Here is a 16,150-nt window from a genome sequence, read left to right as displayed (position 1 = left end):
TTCATATATACAAGACATCATATATAAACATTCTCAATATGCATTACACTTATACAGTCAACATTACGAACATCTAAACTACATCCCTAACATTTTTCTTTCTTCTAATTTTACTCTTAATTCTTCTTCAGATGGACTCTTAGCAGTTGCAGACCACCATGCCATCCTCATCCTGCAAAATGTTATGCCAGGGTAAATTTTCTCTTACTCTAGAATGTCAGTAAGTAGTGAGATTTGAAATAACACCACTTTCGTTTGTTATCACTTTTAGCCCCCTAGAGTTTATGGTTTGATTCAAGTCTTTGATTGATTGCTCATAATGATATAAAATGATATTTGACTATTCAAAACAGTGATATAAGGCCCAGATATTAACCAAACCCAGCTAAAGACCCTCCAACTTGAGTTTGACTCGGATAAACAAAGGGGCAGCTTGTGTTCGACTTGATTCCTAAGTTTGAAATTCAAAGTTTGGCTTGAATTTATGACTCAGATTCATAGATCGAGTTTGTAGTTCATTAACAAAACAATGTCATTTTACTCATTAATGAATAAAATGACGTCATTTTAATAATTATTTAACATAACTTGAATTGAGCCACAAGTCAAGCATGAACCGATTCGAGCTATCTACTTCACTCGTATGTTAGACTGAGTCAAACTCCTTACAACTTTTTAGCTTGGTTTCACAAATGTGCTAACCATTCCAGCTCAAGCTCAATCTAAACAAATTCAAATTAAGTTAAATTAAATTGAGCTGGCTTTTGAGGCCAAACCAACTCGGTTAAGGTATAATCTTAATCTATGAGTAAAATGTTTGTCATGTTTTTAGTACTAAAAGAATGCATGATTGTGAATGCGGGATTAGTAACATATGGACTCTCCACCATTGGAAACATTGTGAGCAAGAAATGCCTATAAATCAAGTGATTTTTTACCTCGAGGAAATCATGGTTGGAGATGTATCGACTTTCTACCAAGCATTTGGTCCCTCCTACATTCACTGATATTGAACATTTGGAACCCTCTCTGTGTGTCCCTAAAAAGTTCAAAGAAAAAAAAGTGGGAACACTGTGGAACATGAATCCCTCTAAATCTTCTATCCATGACACAAATTAAATGAATTGAAGAATCAAAATGTAACTTGAGAGACATACCGGTTATACAAGCAGCAAAATACCCAGTTCCTCCTAGTCCTTCTTCCCACTTCCCCACTCGTAAACGTAGGAAAAGTCCATTTAGATGTGCCAGAGACGTGTGAATTCATCCATCTGATCCCATGCAAAACAGATACATAAGTAATGGAAGGTTGTAAACATATTAAGATCCTACAACCATTGTTTACTTGCTATATCATGTGCCAATTATCTGCCATCGCAGAGTGCAATTGATGTGAGCCAGTGCATGTAGTCATTAAGAAAATGACTTTGAAAAGTGATCTACTTACTTGAGGATATCTGTTCGGGATAGACGAAGTCCTTTTATGGCATCAATGATCCCCTTTGGTACCTCTGAAATCTGCTTGTTGACAAGATTGCATAAAAGGACGATCTGGTTTTCTTTCAACTTTTTTGCCCCAGAACTTGAAGGAAGGTAATCATTTACCAAATTTACTTTACTAATCATTCTATCAGAGGTTGCAACTTCAGTCATTTTCCACTGAACATCAGCATCTGCCTCTGTTCTTGGATCATTTTGATCACAAAGTGTAAGTGCACCTGAAGCTTGAAAAGGGCTTTTCTTACCATCCAAGAGCTTTGTGCTTTCTTTATCTTTTATATCCAATTGCATTCGACATTCTAATTGATTTTGAACTCTAGAAGATGCATTTGGGCATGCTACAGCCCAATGATTGAGTTGAAAGCATCTAATGCACAAACAAGGTAACTCTTTTGCTCCATTGTATGACCGAATATTTCTTAAAAGGTATTCAAGCTCATTATCTGCTATCTCTGGACAATGTTTCAAATGGTGACCTTTCTTGCCACAAAAGAAGCAGGTGATGGTTGCACCAGCTGGTTTATCTGTTACATATGATGGCACGCTGTGTTTAAAGGCATTCAGTCTCCTTGCCAAGCCAGAAGGCAATGAAATTTTGAATCTTTGGGAGGGTAAAATGGGGTTCAGATTAAAACCAACAGAAGACTCAATTTCAGCTGCAAAATTTGACTCTTGAACAACACCGATCAGTGAATCCTCAACAGAGAGTGGTCCAGCTTCCACAATACTGAGGTCATTGGAATGATTGCCATGGTAATTGGTGGCACATTCATGGGCTGCACTAGAACTTTGGAGATTTAACAAGGGCAAAGAACTTCTTGGAGTAAATCGAGTTATCCACAAGCTTTCCAGAGGATCATTCCCATGAGCAAAATTATGACTTGCCTTCACTTCAGATGGTGGATCAGTATTAGTGTTCTGAGTACTGCCTGTCTTATGTTTATCCATGGAGGAATTGGAATTTGTTCCTTCTCTCACTTTACCAGCTGTCATATTACATAAATTTTTGTTCCCTTCACTGTTCTCACTGCTGCAAGCATAATTAGCAGAGTTGATCCTAGGTTGAATTCCTGGATCAGCTCCATTTCCTTCTGTAGATTCAGTGAAATTCTCAATGGACATCAAAAACTGTTCACACAAGTTATTGTTGTCACCATGACAGGCAATAGGAGTTGGAGAACTTATGTCACATAGTCTGTTACCAGGCTCAAATTCTGTTTGATAATTGTTATCCAATGCCCTTTCAAGTACTTTTCCGTTCGGACGATATATTGAATGAAAAATAGACTGAAAGCCCACATTTCTGCAACCAGAATCCTCGTTTTTGTTGCAGGTGACAAGTTTGTGGTGAGGACTTTCATGGCCATTATCAGGATGTGCAAGTGTAAAAGCAAGAGAAGGAATCTCATCCTGACTTGATTTTGAGAAACCCTTCATCATGTTAGATATCCAATTCATGAAGGAGCTATCTTGTTTAGTGTGTGATGCAGAAGCTGGACTTTCATGAGCTTGTTTTTTGACTCTTTTGCTCCCAACAATCAACCGCTGCTCGAAGCTCCATTGCTTCTTGCCGGTTGAAAATAATCTGGTGCTGTTACAGCTTTCAACACTCTCATGGCTGTCATCATCCTCTTCTGACATTCCTCCATTGACATCTTCATCCAATAGCGCCTTTTCCTTGCCTTTCTTTTGTAACATCAGCATCCTGCTATTAGTGGGAGAAGTCCCACCTGAAACAGCCCTGCCTTTTGCAGTCATCTCCTCATTCTGTGGCCAGCTACATATAATGCCATGCGCAGATTCTGAAGCCACAATCTTCTTCTTTTCCGCACCATAGACATTTTCAGTAATAAGAGTTTGTATGTCATTCTCAGGAGTGGACTCCCGTCTCTCCAAAGGATGAACCCCGATTGTTATTGTCATCTTACTTTTGCTCTCTTTTCGCAGAAATGGAGCATATCCATCATGTCCTCTGCCTGGGAGTGCCAACATCTGCACTACATTGTTATTAGCTTCGCATTCTTTTGTGGGGTGAACTCCAGAGTCCAAAACAATTACCATTCTGGCTGCCTGATTCTCTTGACCAGCATCTCTGCCTCCACTGGTAGGATTCTCAGATAATGGTTCATTTTGTAGGAAATCAACTGCAACTTCGTCTACCACATCACATCAAGCTTCATCAGAACAAGAGTTTCTTGGCCATCCGAATAAACAGTCTAGGGATGAAAAAGGTAAAAATATATAGGATTGAAATTATATTTTTGACATAAATTATGTGTGCAAAGTCACCAATACTCTAACACAATCAATACTTACCTGCCGTGTCTTCACGACCCAATCCAAAACAGCCTTGGCAATCGCATCACTTTCAGGAGTCCTGATTGAAGTACCTTGATTACCCATTTCACTTTTCACATAGAAATCTCCTTGAGAAACTATGAAATTATCTTTAATGTTTTGGGATGGTGAAAGAACAGTGTTGTTTGGTCCTGCATACCAGAAAAGGGAGGATTTTTTGTCTGTGAAACTGCAGTCAGTGCATTTCATACTCAGACCATTCTGTGGAGTCCAAACCAGCCCAGAGAGAGAATCAGAGGTCACAAATTTCATATCTACCCTGAAACCTGCATTTGCACCTGCACCTGAATCGTTGTTCAGTTCTTTGAGTGCATTGACTGGAATAACCCAGTGCAAGCCCTAAATCAGTCACTGGTTCACTGTTCTCATTCTCCACATTCATCTTCAGCTGGATGAACTCCTAGATCAATCCTGAAACACCAACAGAATGAGGCAAACAGCAGAAAAATTGGGTTGTTTTCTCTACAATGGAATTAAAATATTACTGGAGCCATAAACATTGACGATGGCAACAACACTGCCACTCTGCCACTACTATTATTTGATTCAAACATTAGGCTGATATATAATAAACTAATAAAACTATATGTACCCAGTTTTGAGTATTCAATTGAATACTCAGATGATGTGTCATTATGAGATTAGATGATTTTGAATTAAAGATAAAGTAACGCTCAATTATATGATAATACATTATTTAAATATCCAATTGGATACTAAAAACTGAGTGTACAAAACATTATGCATAGTAACAGCATTGTTCTTGAAAAATGATGATTGATAATTTGCATTGGAGCTGCAACTGCTACTGAATATGCTTGAGAGAATCAACAGAAAACCTCCACCGAAGTTAAATCTTGAAAGTTAGGGTTAAAGAACGCGATTCTCACAAAATACTTGGCCAGGATTAAGCTACCTTCAAACATACATAAACCATTTGAAAAAAAAAAAAGAACAAGTTAACAAGCTTTGATATGTTGAAAAAACAGATCTAAATTCTAAAGTCTCTGCTACAAAACCTTACAAGGATGAAAGTCATTTAATCAATCGGGTAAAAATTCTAAAATGGGCACCATCATTTTAATTGTAAACAAATACAACATGAGTCAATACAGTAAAGCCAAAAAAAAAAAACGTTAAAATTAAGAGGAATCCAGATGAGAAAATCATGATCTAATAAATCCATAAGTACTAAATACCTTCTTAAATGCCATGGAAAAGTTTTCCTTCATCATGGCTGAAAAACACCAAGAACAAGCAGAAAGAAGAAGAAGAAGAAGAAAAAAGGAAGAAATTCTGAGAGATAGAGCAGAAGGATTACAGTTTGTGGATTGCTCTTTTTCAGAGATTCTATTGTATGAAGCTGATAACATGCAAGTGGGCACATCCCATCCCAGCATACACTAATGTCAGACTTATATAATTCAGATTACTATTGTAAGCAAAATTTACCGCAACAAAAGTGAGAACTGAACAGTGTTCTCAACTGCCGAGCTCAAATCTTTCTTGGACTTCAAAGTCAAAATATAAGAAAACAAATAAATATGTTGTAAGTACAAAAGAAGGAATATGTTGTAATTTGACTGAAGGTCAAGAAACATCGGGATATATTCAGTAAAAAGCTGATTCTCCTTCACGTGACGGAAAGCTTAGATTCATGATTCGTTGGGTCCCTCGCATCTTCTTTGGAAGTTGCCGAGAATCACAGATGACCTTGAGGGTGCGTTTGGTTGACGGTAAGATAGATTACCTTGGTAATCTATCTTTTATTCTCTTATTTGGTTTGTCAATAATAAAATATTACAGTAATCTTCTATTACCAATGCTGACGTGACAGGTAATATAGGTGGTAATCTAATTACCACCTTCACCTTAGGTATTTAAAGATTACTGGGGTAATCTTGAGTTTATTATAGGAAAATTATTATTTATTAATTTTTTGAAATAAAAATAAATTTATTTTTAATTAATATGAAAAATAAAATAAAAAATATTTAAAAATAATTATATTCAAGGGCATTTAAATAAAATAATTTACTAGTAATCTTTTATTACCTTTAACCAAACACAATAATTATTTATACCTATCAAATTTTATCAAACATAGTAATCATTTATACCCAGTAATCTTCTAAGTAATCTATCTTCAAGGTAATCTTTCTATTTTAGTAATCAAACATTACCCAAACCAAACGCCCCATAATCTTCTATTACCAATGCTAACGTGACAGGTAATATAGGTGGTAATCTGATTACCACCTTCACCTTAGGTATTTAAAGATTACTGGGGTAATCTTGATTTTATTATAGAAAAATTATTATTTATTAATTTTTTGAGATAAAAATAAATTTATTTTTAATTAATATGACAAATAATATAAAAAATATTTAAAAATAATTATATTCAAGGGCATTTGAATAAAATAATTTACTAGTAATCTTTTATTACCTTTAACCAAACACAATAATTATTTATACCTATCAAATTTTATCAAACATAGTAATCATTTATACCCAGTAATCTTCTAAGTAATTTATCTTCAAGGTAATCTTTCTATTTTAGTAATCAAACATTACCCAAACCAAACGCCTCCTGATAGAATATTTTGGTTCACCAGTAATTAAATGGTTCAAACCGAGGATCATGTGTAATAAACAGTTTGATGTATATTTTATAATATAATATAAATAAAAATATATATTATAATTAATATAATACATATTATTAATATATTTTTTTTGAGAAAATAATAATATAATAAAAATATATATAAAAAATTTAAAAATTTTAAAAATATTTGTGATATTTTTAAAATAATAATATATTAATTAATTTTTAAATTTTTTATTAATATTTTATTTTTATTTTTTAAAACTTGTATCATATGATATGATACTCGAAACAGAATATATAAAATTAAGATTTTGACACACGATTCAACTATCATATGCATTAGTTTAAAATGATCTATGATGATAAACAAAATATAATTTACAAATTATAATTTAGTTAGACGATTTAATGTGAGTTTTTGAGTTATTAAAAATTTGATGAAATATCCAATAATCTTTTTTAAATTAGTTGGTCTCATCTCAAAACCCTACCACTGTAATTTTTCCAATTGAAAGCCTCATCAAAGAGTTTTCAAAAGTGAAAAATCATTTATTATATATTGATAATTTTAGGAATTCTCGAAAACTCTTCAGATTCATAGACATGACTCAATAAGGGTTTTTTATAACCCTAAAGTTGATTATATATTCATATTTATTCTATAATTTGATATTTATACTATAAGAATTAACAATAAAATTATGTGAACATATTTTTTTATGTATAATTTAAATATACAGATAATTTGTTATTATATATTATATATTTTGAATTAGGCCAAAGGAAGATTTAGTGAAAGGACAAATTCCTACTTGTTAACTTTTAAAAACCTAAATACTCACCCATCTGTTAAAATTCTCTGTTAGAATTAGGGGTAAAATTGTTATTTAATAAAATATATTTAAAAGATTAAAAATTTATCAAATTTCCCCCCTAGGTTTAAAAATATGACAATTTTCCCTTAGTTTAGTTTTAAAATATTACTTTTTCCCTATCTAGGGCTTCGTCTTTTTCCCATTCAACCACCCCCAAAACTTTTGAAAACTTTATTTGGCCCCCTCTCCTTCATCAACTTCAGATTTTCCAACTAGGGTTTTAAAATTTCAACTACTTCTCCCACCATATCTGGCATCATCTTTTACCTGAGACTGAGTTGTCGTCGTCCTTGTCTTCTTTCCATTGCTCGAGTGATCCTTCGATGATGATGCGACACTATTTCTCTTCCCTTGAGTTCATCATGCGTCTCGTCTCCATGGGAATTTCATCTAGTTGGTCATCGACTTCAAGCACAACATCTATAGAGGGAGAAGCCATTGTTGACGAGAAGAGCCGAAGAGAACTCAAACATCGTGGTTGAATCACGATGCATACCTCTTGATGATTTCATGTTCGTTGATCTATTAATGGAATCGCCGGGAAGAGAGAGCACCCATAAGGAAGAACAAAAGCAATAATGGCTCTATCTAAAACAATGGTTGTCATCAAAGACGGAGAAAGAACGGTCACCGAAATGTTTTTTGCAAAGTGAAACTCAAAATTGAAAGTTTCAAAAAACTAGGGGTGATTATAAAAAAGAATAATATGTGGGAAACCCTAATTCAGGAGTGAAAAAAATTTAGCAAAACTGAAAAAAATTAGGTGGAGAGAAATGTTAGTTTTTAAACCTTAGGGAGAATGTGACAGCTTTTTAGTTTTTAAAATATTTTTAGTTAATGACAATTTTACCTTTGATCATAATAGTGAATTTTAACAGATGAATGAATATTTGAGTTTTTGAAAGTTAACAGATATAAATTTATCCTTTTACTAAGCCTTCAGTAGGAAATAGTCCTTTGGCCTTTGAATTAATAATAAAATAAAATCCAATTAGATAATTACACATAATTTATATTTCCAAATTATATACCAAAAGTATTATTCTTGCTTAATATGCATTTAAAGAACAAACTATTTTTATCTTCGTTGTTAATTGGAAGCCGACTCATTGACATAGACAATCAAATTATCATAGAAAAATTAAAACTAAATTTAGACCCAGTTAAACTTTTAGCCATTGGAGTAACCTTCCACAAAATATTCTAGTGTTTGAGAGTTGAATATTCACTCTAGGTAGGGCTAGACCCAAACTGAACTAGCTTAGGCTCAAAAGTCAATTTGGTTTAATTTGATCTGGTTCAAATTTGTTTATTTTGAATATAAACTGAATCAAGTTAAAAAGATTCGATTTGTTTTAAAATCAAACTGAACTTAAACTATAGAGAGTTTGACTCAATTTAACTCGTAAGCAAGATAAATGACTCGATTCAGTTTGAATTTGGCTTGTAGCTCGATTCAAATTATGTTAAATAATTGTTAAACAAGATCGTTTTGTTAATAAGTCACGAATTCAAACTATGATTTGAGCTACATATCTGAACCATGAAATTGACTCATAAATTCGAATCAAACTTAAACAAAACCATTTTCACTCGAATCGAACTCAAATCATCTTTAATATTGATTCGATGAATTTAAATTAAACTTTTTTTATTCGAATTAAATTTCAGTTAAAAGATGTTCAAACTCAGTTTGATTTATATTATTCCTTGCTTTGAGTCAACCCTCTTATGAAACATCCAAAAGAGCTACAAAATCACACGACTCACAAGGGTGGTCCGATAGAGCTATAATATTTGTGCGTGTGTGAATCAACGGTGTCATGGTTTGACCGATCAAACCAAGAAAAAACTGTACTGGGCGCTTGAGCCCTAGACTTGGTTAAAAGCCGGTCGGATTATTAAACATTATTCCTAAGTTGCTGAAATGGAATTGAGGAAAAAAACAGCTAGCTAAGAAGCAACCACAGGAAAAAAAGCTGTTCCACTACAACACAAGATTACAAATGACAAGAAACACTTTGTTTTAAAGGTGGTGGATACAAGATGACAGATGGATGACGAAGCAATTTGGGCAAATTCAATGATTTGAGACAATGATATTAATGAGGTGGACCCTGTAATTCCTCTATTCCTTTATTAAAAAAAGAAAACTTATCTATCAATGATTGAGCTCACACTAACCTTTTTTATTTTCACTCTCCTGTGCAGCTCAACTGTTAAAGCAGCATTATTGACTATTCAGTATTGAGCCCTCCAGTCTCCACTGTCCAGGTAGGTTTAGACTACAGACTCATCCATGGGCCCAGAAGACAGAGATAGTGTGACATTTCTGACTATTTGGCCAGCAATCGCCCATCCCCCGTACCTACGATATTAATCCTCCAATTCCCAAGCCACCAGTCTTCCATTAAGCTTCAAAGTAACATTATGGAACTCTAAACCTTTCACTATTCAAATAATTATCATATATGCTAAGATAGAAAAAAATTGAAATCACTGTTGAAAGTATGTATAGAAAACATGTCATCGCCAGATAGAATTAATACACTTGATACCTATATAGAAAAACAATTAGAGCAATTTATGGTAAAATTTTAAATGATAGATACAAGGTCTTTGCTAAAGAAAATGTTTTACCCCCTGGCAATCCTCCGCCCAGCTCCGAGCAACAATACCTTTCCGATTGCACCTGAATGAAGTCCACAAGCCAAAGCCACAGTGCCACCAATCACTATCCATTTCCAATCAATGCAGTGATCTCTGTGACTTCTGGGGTCTACAACCTGATCTTTTTCTTCTCCAATGGAAACTGGATCCAAGCTATTCGTGCTTCCATCAAAAGAAATTTTTGTTGTGATTTGGGCCATACGTGCACATCCAGACAGTGCAGCCTCTGATTTCCTGTCATTCTGATATGCTCTAATGCCTGAGTGCAATTTCTTCACAGCTCCCCACATCCCATGTCGCACACCCAACTTTGCCACGTCTTTGGGGATACCCATGTCTTCATAATGGACAAGAGTAACCTCACATGCAGACAGCTGCCCATCTCCTTTGCGTGACTCCACTGCATTAATAATTCATAAAGAGGCATATCCCAAATTCATTAGAGGACACCTACATATTCCAAAGGAATCAACTGTTTAACTGACGACTCACCAGCTCTGATAACCCAACTTGAGAAATAAAGCTCCACACGCCTTGGCTTATCACGCTTGGGCAGACCAGGATATGGCACCACCTGATATATCGTAGGTTGTATATCTATATTTATTATCCACATGCTAAAATATATAGTAAAACAGAAGACACAAATTATAGTTTATAATAAAAACTTCTGTACCATAGAATACAGACAGATGCAAACCATATGTGGTACTATGACCTTATCAACTATAGGATTAATCTTATAATCCAATGAAACCATGAAAATAATCAGGTCAAGTAGAGGTGCCTTTCAAGCCACATATGATTAGAATGCAAATTTAACTGCCAAAATATGTTCCAGCAAGAATAAACATAAAATTAATTTTCTGATAATCAAGACCACTCAAGGGAATAAAAAGGTAATTTAACAGCATATGTTACTAGATCCACAAATCCAAGATCTGGGACTCCAAACTCCAAGCAGTACCTTCGTCACACAATAATAAGTCCCTCCTGCCTGCCATATTCTTCGACCAATGATATATTCTCGATCGCTGCAGAAAAAAGGGAACTGCAAAACAGAGCAAAACAATTCAACAATAAATATATTATTTGAACAAGAATGTGGCATGGCAAAACCAAGGTATCAGAGATATGCAGATCAGCTGCTCCCCAAACCTTCTTTATCCAGTGAACAACCATTGTCCCACTATCAGGGCACTCCTCCAATATTTTAACGTATCCAAGCATAGGATCCCACTTCAGTCGAAACTCATCATCCCAAAAGAAATCTCTGACCAACTCTGGAGTTACACCCTCAAAGACAGTTCTACAACGGTACACTGTAGGACCTGTCTGATAGACAAAATCATCATCAGCTACTACAACATGATTTAGTCAATACCACTATCAGATGGTAAAACTTGCTCTAAAGAAAACTTGATCAATATGATCCATGATCACATAGACAATGATATCCTAGATAAAAAAAAGATAGGCATGTTACGACCCAGTATTGGGCAGCTTTGCACAGATGTCTGAAACTAATTCAAATGGCAACAACATTTTCTTCATCAGAAAATAAAGTACCAAAAATAATTATAGACTGAATTGGAAATGTAGCCATCCTATTTTTCATTGTAGTCTAAAAATACATATTCAGCACATCATACTCCATCAACTAGGGTAATAAATCCCAAGAAAAAAGAAAAATCACAAGGAATGAATAAAGATAAGCCATACACTATGTATTTTCCTTCCTTAACATGTCTCCCTATAGAGGAATTGATATTGACAGTACATTTTTCTAAATAAAGTAGTAGCCAGTATTTCTGAGAGGCACATTTTCAGCAGTTGACAAGAAAACAATATAGCAGACAAGGGGAAAAAATTGAGAATCTACCTCAGGCTCATGACGCCAAGCTTGGTATGTCATGTTTGGGTTGGACCTCTCCATCAGACTTTGCCATTCCATCTCTCCATCCTTCCCTTCAAGTAGATGCAATAGGTGCTCTAAATCATTCTCTGTGACGACATCCTGCTCTCTCTTTGCAGTTACACTACCGGGGCTGCAGGAAAGAAAATTTTCATAATATACAACATGATTGCAATTACAACAATAAGACTCCTACCATAATGATGTGATGTGACTAAAACAAAAATTTAAGAACATTTCTTGAGCTCAAAGCATTACAAATAATATATTATTGTTTCTTTCCTTTTTCTCACAAAAAGCATTAAATAGATGAAGATTTTATTGGTGGCTTATTGAATCCATGCACAAACAAGCTTTATGGTTGTCACTTGTCATTAAATCTTCTAGATCATTATTTCAAAAATGACAAGATCAAAATACTACACAGACTATATAGATGAATACAACTTCACCTTTCAATAAGAAATTGTTCACCCTTATAGAAGAGAGCCACGTGGCTTAAAGGAGAAGGGAAAAAAAGGATAAAAAGGAAGATGTGAGGAAGGAATGGAAGAGTACATCAATATTGAATTTTGTGGGCAATTTCGGCTAACTAAGGGAGAGAGTTTAGCCTCTCGAAAGCTGAACAATCCTGGGAGAGAAGTTGGCCTCCCGAATAGCCGGATTGGGGAGCATTTTTGTTATCCTTTCTTTGTTACTTGCTGTGTACTTCTTAAACTCACCCTAAATTAATACAAATTCCAAGTGTTTCCTTCATTTTCCTGCCATTTGATTTACTGTTATTGGTCTGAGTATTGGATAATTGGTGTGTTCCTAACAGTAACAGAAACATATATTGAACATAAAAATATATCACGCATTTCACTAGCAACCCTAACTATAGGGTTCAAATATTTATGTGGATTTGGCTCAAGGCAACATTAATACAAATAAAGTAATCCAAGAAAGTATCCTATGAGGATTTTTTTAATTCTGGACCTGTAATATATAAATTAAAAAATGTGTCTAATCATCTTTTCCTTCATTGTGATGATGTCTCAAGTCTCTGGGTAAAAACTTGCATTAAAGTTAGGATGACATGGGCCATTTTTTTCAAGTGACGCTTATGGAAAATATGTGCTTTTGGTAGAGGAAGGAAAGCCAAAATGTGACTGGGCAAATGAACTGTATGTCTATTGTTAAATACCTAAAGCATAAAAAATTGACAAGTTCCCAGTTAACAGCAGATCAGAGCAAAGACTCACAATAAAAATCTGCCCATCTTTGCAAATAATATATACACCAATCTCCTAAAGATTCATTCAAATCTAGTAAGAAAGCATCCCAAAATCTACCAATTAATCATCAAACTCAATATATAATTTGAAAGCAAACATCAACTAGTTCAACACCACCATATATTAACTGATCACATCACAATTAACTGATAACATCAAGAAAGAACCAAGATCGTAGCCATCAAATCATTGATGCAGTGCAGTCCTATTCACAAAACAATTCACTACAAGAGTTGGAACAACATTGTAAGCAAAACTTGCCACTTCCCAATTTTAATGGCTTCAATGCTTAAAAATTTTACAATAAAAAAAAATCATACCTGGATAATTATCATGCATACATACAGAAGTAATACCTCAATTATGAAGAAATTACCCTAGCAGCAGTCGTATCAACTGGTTAAACTTTAGTTGCACATTAAATTAGCAATAAGATAATGACAAATTTAAAAACTAAAGACACTACCTCAATCACACAACCAAATTTTCTTTGTTGCAGATATAAATACCAAGAAAAGATTACATTTCATTAATGAACCGAACAAACCCTAAATTGATACCAAAATTTCGAAACTAGAAGTTGACACTAACCTTATATCATCGCCATTCACCTCCGCAGCCGTCGGCGCAGGCGCCGGACCAGAATCCGATTTCATGCTTTTTCTTCTGAAATTATTCCAAATCGCGCGGCAAGCCGAGAAAGCCGAAAGAGCCGTAACAGCCAGCCAGAGCCTCCGAGCACCAAACCCGGGCGGCGCGGTCCATATAAACCTGAATTTGCTACGGACCCCCAGGAACACCAATCCAGTCCATCTCGGCCGCCACGACCAGCCGATCACCATGCCAATCATCACGGCCATCCATATAGGCACTGCACAGAGCAGAATGTCGACAAATGTTTCCGTCACTGAAGGCCTCTTCAAAAACTCCATCATATCAAAGAAGATCTCCTCCATCATGAAAAATTTCCAGGGAAAATTATAAATTTTCCGAGAACATTTATCTTCTCGCATAAAAAATAGTTTGCATTTGTAGTCCACGCGCGTGATCCATAGAGAGAGAGAGAGTGAGAGAGAGAGACGGAGGAGCGCGAGAGGCTTTTAGACGGAGGAAATCAAAGCGGGTAATCTCGACAGTACGGTGAGATGAAGTGGCAGTTTTAGGACCGTTGATGGAGGTTATTTGGGGTAAAGGGCACGTTGGAAGGTGATGTGCACGCGAGCAATGGAGCGTGACAAATTAGAGGGTAAGTTTTCAAAGGATTAGTTATAGGTTAGGGAGACGAACTCCGAGGAAGGAAAGAAGAAGATGCTTTAACTGTTGGTGAGATGTTTGGCTCCTCGGCAAGTCGGATGGGACAAAATTCGACGATGATTGTTTCAGTTGTTGGGTTGATGTTTGCCCTCCAACTGTCCAGTCCCACGTGGAATTAAGAATAGTTTGAACGTAAATTGGAAGATCTAAATTTCTATGATGAGGCAGAAGGATTGAATGTTATATTAAAATTTTAATTTTTTATATTATATATTGAAGATTTAATTAATATATTATTATTTTAGAAAAAATATTATAAATATTTGTAAAAATTTAATATTTTTCATATATATTTTTATTATATTATTATTTTTTTTAAAAATATTGATCCGTATCAATAATATATATCATATTATATGATATATTTATTATATCGTATTAATTCAATACATCTTATAAAAAATATTATTTTTTTGTCTAAATTACATCGTATCGTAGGATATATATTATGTATAATAGGATACTAATGCCCATGTTTTAAACTATAATAGTGTTTTTATGTATATGTATTTTAAGTATACAAATGTGTATATAGATAATATGTTATTATGTGATTAAAAATTATTTCATCTTTAATTCTATATCCATTTTATGTACTCATTTATATAGTTTTATTAAAACTCTAAAGCTATCTTGTTTTTCTAAATTTCTGTCCCTTAACTTTAAAAATCTTATTTATTCACTTATGGACAATTAAAGTTTATGAAACCTTAACCCCTTAAAATTTTATCTTCTTTTCCTCTTTAAATCCTAAAAATTAACCATTTCACCCTTATATCAAGTTTTAAAAAATAACATTTATCCCCTTAGGGTTTAGTTTTCAAACTCTAACGTCATTGTCAACGATCTCTCTCTTTTGAAGTTTTCTCTTCTTCTGATGATCTCTCACATCGTACTTGAACCTTTGATCGATGTTAATTGAAGCTAGAAAGATAAAAACAAAGATCTCGTCTTCATTTGAGAAGACGATCCTCTTTCTAAAAGAAGTACTACGTCTTCCTCGTCAACACATTCATTTTGAATTTAAATTTTGAGATTAAATTAAGTTTAAATTTAAATTTTAGATTATATTTATATTATATTTAAATTAGATTTATTTGAGTTTAAATTTTAGATTAAGTGTATATAAATGTGGATTGGCCTGTCAAATCCCTATATTGGGCCTGCATAAAATACAAAATTAATATGATAATAATTAAATTTATAAATATATAATGTAGACAAATATTTGATATATTTATGCTAAGTTTTTTAAAAATTATATAAATAATCAACGCCTTAAATATTTATGAAATTGTTATTACAAAAATTAAATAATTTTTTTCTAAACAAATTGTTATTTATGAAATTGTTTTTCTAAACAAAGAAAAACAACTAATCGCTAATTATGTTAAATAATATATAATTATATTATGTATATAATTTATATGAATAATTTTATATACAATCAATGATATGTCATTATATAATTAGATATTACTTTATCTTTAATTTTAAACTATCAAATCACACGGTGATATATCATTAATTATGTGTAAAGTTGTATATATAAATTATACATATAATATTACTTAACAATATAACATTAAATCGACCAAATAAAAAACATTTTTTTAATTTATTTTCA

The 16,150-nt window shown here is 33.6% G+C and overlaps 2 protein-coding genes across 6 annotated transcripts; both read right to left on the bottom strand.

Moving 5' to 3' along the window:
- Positions 1-6: 6 nt before the first annotated feature.
- Positions 7-5,320, bottom strand: LOC123210061. 5 transcript variants are annotated; one of them, XM_044628235.1, is made up of 6 exons: positions 5,058-5,320; positions 3,817-4,774; positions 3,559-3,656; positions 1,448-3,492; positions 1,158-1,271; positions 7-172 (listed from the first exon to the last, which is right to left on the bottom strand). In XM_044628235.1, exons 3-6 carry the CDS (start codon positions 3,559-3,561, stop codon positions 79-81), a joined length of 2,256 nt encoding a protein of 751 aa, XP_044484170.1. In that variant the 5' UTR covers positions 3,562-3,656; positions 3,817-4,774; positions 5,058-5,320; the 3' UTR covers positions 7-78. The 5 variants fall into 5 exon arrangements, with proteins under 5 accessions (XP_044484170.1, XP_044484166.1, XP_044484168.1 ...); XM_044628231.1 differs by having other exon boundaries at positions 1,448-3,716; XM_044628233.1 differs by having other exon boundaries at positions 1,448-3,656.
- A 4,517-nt stretch (positions 5,321-9,837) lies between these two features.
- LOC123212115 lies at positions 9,838-14,556 on the bottom strand. Its single transcript, XM_044631166.1, has 6 exons — positions 13,801-14,556; positions 11,900-12,065; positions 11,176-11,352; positions 10,985-11,068; positions 10,510-10,591; positions 9,838-10,417 (listed from the first exon to the last, which is right to left on the bottom strand). The coding sequence occupies exons 1-6, from the start codon at positions 14,220-14,222 to the stop codon at positions 9,984-9,986; spliced, it is 1,365 nt and encodes a 454-aa protein (XP_044487101.1). The 5' UTR covers positions 14,223-14,556; the 3' UTR covers positions 9,838-9,983.
- Between the last annotated feature and the right edge of the window lie 1,594 nt (positions 14,557-16,150).

Source organism: Mangifera indica, chromosome 3 (genome assembly GCF_011075055.1).
Source record: "Mangifera indica cultivar Alphonso chromosome 3, CATAS_Mindica_2.1, whole genome shotgun sequence".
Lineage (NCBI taxonomy): Eukaryota > Viridiplantae > Streptophyta > Magnoliopsida > Sapindales > Anacardiaceae > Mangifera > Mangifera indica.
The sequence above is the reverse complement of the archived record's forward strand: the minus strand, read 5'-3'. Positions and strand labels throughout refer to the sequence as shown.